Source organism: Morone saxatilis, unplaced genomic scaffold, assembly GCF_004916995.1.
Source record: "Morone saxatilis isolate NCDOM2014 unplaced genomic scaffold, NCSU_SB_2.0 Contig14, whole genome shotgun sequence".
NCBI lineage: Eukaryota > Metazoa > Chordata > Actinopteri > Moronidae > Morone > Morone saxatilis.
This window is the reverse complement of record NW_023339696.1, coordinates 15,184,842-15,190,875: the sequence shown is the minus strand read 5'-3', so window position 1 is coordinate 15,190,875 and position 6,034 is coordinate 15,184,842. Positions and strand designations below refer to the sequence as shown.

Here is a 6,034-nt window from a genome sequence, read left to right as displayed (position 1 = left end):
GAGAAATGCACCAAAGCGACTGAGAAAAACTGTAATGGACATATGCTAAGTAATGTTTTGTTTTTATGTTTTCCTGGGTTTTTTTTCTCATGTTACTACCACCCTACTGCTTCATAATTGGGCAGCATAGTCCAGGGAACCCAGCTGAGATGTAATTTGTTGTTACATAATCCATCCACAAATGGTTGTGGATTCTGTGGATAACAAGAAAGAGTGAAACAAAAGGCACTGAGGAAAACCCAGATAACTTTAAACAGTCTATACACATTTTAGTACATAAAAATAGGCCACTAAAAGTATACCACATCGTGCTGGTGCAACGCCTTTCACCAGTTCACCACATACTGACGTTGTTACATTATGCAAACTGGTCATTTAAGCAATAATTCGATTACTAAAGCATATTTTTAATGGTTTCAGATACCTTGTATAATTAAGCCTGCCAGCAGATACACTCTATGCCTGTCACTGAGACAAACACACAGGGTTTAAATATGCAATTTATGTTTTTTCAGCTGGATCTGTTCGCCTCTTCAGAAGTACTGACTGCTCATAGCCTCGACCACAACAGACAGAAACTTCTGCCAGGTAGCTTGGGCCTGAGGGTTGAGGGCGCTCTTGAGTTTGCAGGCGACGGCAATTGTGATGCAGTCGGCCAACAGCTGTGGACAAAACAAAAAGACACAATAAATCCAGACAGGTTTGACTTGACAGTAGCCTACTGATCAAATATTTCTCCATTTGATTTTAGAACAAGATTGCCTACTTTGAAGTTGTCCGGATCCACGCTGAGTTTCTCGTAGTGCAACCGGCTCAGATCATTATATGTGGCTTTAATGTTGTCCATGTTATTCACTGCACTATCCAGTGCCTTCAGCACCACCTTGCCATGAGCTGCTACTTTGGCGTTACCCAAAACAGCAGTTGCAGAGAAGATATCTCCAAAAGTAGCAAAATACCGCTCAGTCCAGGGGTAAACGATCAACACTCTGTCAACATGAGGGATATAGTTATTTTGCACGCTGGATTTTTGTATTGTAAACACATTTGTTATGAGCTCACATCGTAAATGTGAGTCTGAAATAACTTGACTCATCAAAGCAACAAAAAGAACGAAAGGTTATTACCTTTACAGATCATGTACGACATTTAATACTCAGTGATAGACGTATTACTCTGGTTGAGGCTTAAACGCAATTACATTCAGGCCGTGTTGACTTACATGATATAAACTTTTATAAAGGTGGAAATATTTCCAAACACGGGCTAATATCTTGTACGACTCTATGGACAGCACCTGGTGCTGAAATTATTTAATAATCTAAAATGAAAAATAAAAACACCAAATTTTAATTTAGCATTAGTCTACTCTGACATTAATATCTTTATTCAAACAGTTAATTCCTCAGTAGCTTTTATTTAAACAAAATAGATTTGCCCCTCATACCATTATTTTCTAACAGTTGTGATGCAAGGAAGACAACCTGCCATTGACAAATAAGAAGCTATACAATATGATCGATCGATTCTTTTAGATATAAACATTAAGCAAACAATAGGCATAATATAAATCCTTAGATTTCAAACGATCAAACAAACTTGAGAGATAATATTAAAATAAGCCTCTTCCTACATAAAGAGACCATAAAAAAACCCCAAAGCAATAGCCTACCTCACTTCGTTCAAAATCACTTCCTCTAAGCTTACCTTGCCAACGCTTCTGGTCCAATCACATCAATATCAATTTTTTCCCAAATAGCACTGACCGTGCTGCGCTCCTTGTCTGTCCACTCAACCATAATTTCAGTGTAATCAATATCAACTGAGGAGTGACCAGCTCCTCTGTTTAATGACACGCAATGATAAGCCAACAAAGAGTCAGACATGAGAGAGCGACCGTACCAAATTAAAGGATTGTGATGGTTACCAGTCAGCGCCATGCAGATACATCAGAACTTATGCCTATATCTCACAAAATAAAGAGCTAATAAATTTGTTTTTCTTCTCAAAAAGACATTCCCTCTATTTTTTTTATGTACCCTGGCCATGCAAAGTTACTTGCCCGAGGCTGTTAAACTGAGATTATCCAAAGGTTTCATTATCTGAACATTCAGGCTTCCTCCACCCAAATAAATTATCTGTAGGTCAACTTAATATGACGAAAATGTCTTTTATGCAACAGGTTCTTAATGTCCCCAAGCAGCTAAATTTGTTTTTAAACCACAGAAATTAAACCGAGGACAAGTGTTTCTTTGTTGCATGCTTTACCTACTGCCACATAATGACAAGGTTTCTGTAACACAGCAGCACAACTACGTTATAACGCAGAATTACTCCACAGGACTTTATTGGCCTTTCATCGTCCTGGAAAGGACACCATTCTTCATATGTTGCTTGGGTGGGCTCAAACAACAAGCTGATATTCATTTCTTGACGTTACACATATTTTTTTATCGGCACGCACACCATATTGCACACCATTATCAGGAAATTAAAATGACAGCACCCTTTAATCAGCATTAAATTGCGCAGTGTGCTTTCAAATGAGCCAGAAAGTCTGTTTTCCCGAATATAAAGTATGTGTGTAAGTATGAATTCAAACGTCCATTAAACTTACATTTTTATTTTTATTTATCTTCACCAGTTAAACTGTTAAATCTGAGTCATAAATAACAAAGATTACCTACAGAGACGCCCTTTATTTGACAATATATATAAATGTATAATTAAAGTATGTACAAAAATACTATAATATTTTATAAGTTCAACTCACAATATTAGAAATGAAAATACACAAAAACCATTGAATAACACAAAATAAACAACATATAAAACAATATTTTTAGCCTTAGTTTAAACCATGATTTAATAATAATGATCAAGTACTTTTTTACCATGACATGAAGATGCATTAAACTCAAGGTTGAATAAACATTCAACAGTCTAAATGGTGACAGCTCTCCGTTTGTTCAGAAATACACTTAACATAAATATTTAAAGATCCAGTGTGTAACATTTAGGAGGATCTATATTGGCGTACATACAATATAATATTCATGTTTTCATTCATGTGTAATCACCTGAAAATAAGGTTCGTTGTGTTTTTGTTACCTTAGAATGAGGGTGTTTTGCCATGTTTCTACAGTAGCCCAGAACAGACAAACCCAACTCTGGCTGTAGATCTGACCTTCGCGCTTGGAAGGGGAAGGTGATTTGTTGCTCACAACTGTGGAAAAATGAACAACTCACCCAGACTAAATGCATGTGACACCTAAACAGTTTAGATTCCTGAAAGGTGGAGGCTGTACAGGATTGATAAGGTAAGACACAGTCACCAGTGTTACAAATATATGATGGTCAGCTGAAAGTGCTTCTTTATTAGTCACATTGTAAACAGTCTCCAAAGCCCCTTTTTTTTCTTACCACAGTGCCTTTTAACTCCACACAAAGAATACATGTTTTTGACTATAAGAGTAGCCTACAAAAAAATTCACTTTCTATGATTTGTCTTTTATATTATTGGCCAATTTTGTTTTCTACTGCATAGCCACATCGTATTAAAAGGTACAATTCATCAGTTGTGCAGCATCCCTGCACATTTAGCGACAATGGTGTGAGGATCACTGCAGATACAGTATGTAGTGTAGTACTAATATTTGAATGCTGGTTATTTTGGTTCCCAGTCTTGTTGAGTCTTAAGAGACGGTAGCAGTGAAGATGGCCTATTGTTGCTGGTGATGCAGGGTTGTGATGCACCTTGAACATTTCTTGAACCTTTGGTTGTTGCCATAAAGTCGTCGTCATAATGACTCAAGGTTACCTGGCAAAAATAAAAAATTGTATGTGCATTACACAAATAAACAGACCTGAACATGCCCCTTTTAAAGGGCTTGAACTAATGAATTCTAACTACTGTTGTACTGTTCAATTAACTTGAATACACTTTCAACTTGTTACATACGTCTACGTCTCTCCAAATTATGTTATTACATTTTGAATATAAAACATTTTGTTTAAGATAACATTTGCGTAAGCCCCCTAACCAAGGCCTATATTAAACGTGCATTTCACTCAACATTGCATTGTGGGATATTGTGGACAGAAAAAGAAAAACAATATACTGTAAATACGGGAGTAAGCAGTGCTTTTATTAAACACCCTTATGCAAATTATTTAACTATGGTCTATGTAGCCAATAAAGCCTGGTCTACATCGAGCTAAAGCACAGGGACGAAGTTGAAATGAAGTCTATTGCTCAGTGGTATAGGATCGCCCATCACCACAGCAAAGTGGGAAAACTCTGTGTATTTAGGTGTAGAAATCTGTGTATGCACAAAAAAGTAAACGTGCATACGCAGTCTTTTCTTCAGATTTATAAAACTTCTGTTCCCACATGCTTTTCCCTCAAACATCTCAATCATCCTGAAATTGTGTACAATAATGTGTCAGATAGGAAAACACACACTGACAAAAGTAGAAAAGAAGGATAAGAAAAATATATTTTACAAATGATCACACAAAGAGTTATGCAGTAGTTTGACATTTATTTAATGGGTTTCACAACAGCAACATGGGGCATCTTAGAAGTACGTGTATTACTGTTGCTCATCGGCGTGGAACTGCATCTCCGGATCCTCAGTGGTACTGTTTGCCCAGGGCAGAGACGACCACAGCCAGGAACTTCTGCCAGGCCTCTTGGACATCAGGGGTGAAACTGAGGGGCCAAACTTGGCAGCCACACACACACTGATGCATTCAGCAAGGAGCTAAATGAGAGATGAAAGGGGTTTGCATTAGGCTAGCTAATCATTTAGATCCACCAATGAAGGAGGGTTTATGGAGCGTCAGAGATGGTTACATACCCTGAAGTTATCAGGATCCACATGGATTTTCTCAGAGTGCATCACGCTCAGCTTGGTATAGACGTTCTTGATGTCGTCCATAAGAGAAGATCTTTGTCAACTTGTGTTTTTCAGATATTTCAGACTAACGAGTGTATGGCCACTGTCACTTTTATTGGCCAGGTATGTGTGCACATACAACGGAATTTGACTCCGGTTTTACGTTGCTCTTCAATGTACAAAAACAGACTAACAGCATAAATAAACAGAAACAAGTTAAATAAAGAATGACATAGACTTATATGTACAGTTATAATATACATATATATAAACACACATTTGTAGACAGTAGACATATGTGCAATGGTGCAGAGTGCAAATGATGCTGAAATTAAATATTTTATGTGCAGGTTCTTTATGTAACAATGGGTAGGTGGATATGAACAGTATACAGTATGCGAAGAAACTGAATTTTTAGCAATGGAAAACAAGTAATAAATGGTTTCATTAAGAGTCCTAGGGTTAATGTACACATGTAGCTTGTGGTCTTTTCTATTAGACTGCATTACTTAATAGGTGTACTTAATAAATTGCAACTGAGTGTATACATTTGTTATTAAAAATTCGTTAAAATAACAGTTATAGCTTTTAGATGTTATTAATCTAACCATTAATGAGCGTCATAATATGGACGTCATTAATCGGATGACGTAACTTGGCCAATCAGAAGAAGAGAGGTGGAGCATTCAGTAATGAATAAAAATTGTGTTCTCAAAACACTAATATTCAGAAAAAAGGTTGGTCATCAAGAGAACTTGTTTTGGCAAAAGTCGCAGGAACTTTTACCACGTCAATATGGTCAAGTGGACAGACGCCGAGCGCAGCGCAAATCTCTTCCCTGTGGGCAAGTATCGATGTGGCTGAAACTGGACCCAGGCTTTGACCAGGTAAACCTTGTTTTATTAGTGGGTCCCGGGTCATTGCTGTATTGGCCCTCTGATAACTTTTTGTTTATGTGTCCTATGATTCATGTCATTCCAGGCTTCTGATCGTGTATCCCGTGGACTCAGAGACACTTCACCTCAAACATTCGGCAACCTCCTCCACCCAATGCCGCCCATCCTCGGAAACCCTAAGGTGGCCGAGCACGGTAGGACAGTGATGGGTGGGCTGGACAGAGCTGTGAAGAAAAC

The 6,034-nt window shown here is 37.7% G+C and overlaps 2 protein-coding genes across 2 annotated transcripts in view; both read right to left on the bottom strand.

The window, feature by feature from the left end:
* The window catches only part of LOC118323661 (hemoglobin subunit alpha-1-like), an 11,598-nt gene that overhangs the window by 682 nt on the left and 4,882 nt on the right, over positions 1-6,034 (bottom strand). The gene's annotated exons all lie outside the window — the stretch shown is intronic.
* LOC118323658 (hemoglobin cathodic subunit beta-like) lies at positions 229-1,896 on the bottom strand. Its single transcript, XM_035655701.1, has 3 exons — positions 1,708-1,896; positions 767-989; positions 229-662 (listed from the first exon to the last, which is right to left on the bottom strand). Exons 1-3 carry the CDS (start codon positions 1,884-1,886, stop codon positions 534-536), a joined length of 531 nt encoding a protein of 176 aa, XP_035511594.1. The 5' UTR covers positions 1,887-1,896; the 3' UTR covers positions 229-533.

Coding starts and splice junctions, on each gene's coding strand:
- LOC118323658 (XM_035655701.1), bottom strand. CDS start 1,886: ATGTCTGACTCTTTGTTGGCTTATCATTGCGTGTCATTAAACAGAGGA. Junction 990..1,707: donor GGACCAGAAGCGTTGGCAAG/GTAAGCTTAGAG, acceptor TCATGTTGACAG/AGTGTTGATCGTTTACCCCT. Junction 663..766: donor TGGATCCGGACAACTTCAAA/GTAGGCAATCTT, acceptor TTTTGTCCACAG/CTGTTGGCCGACTGCATCAC.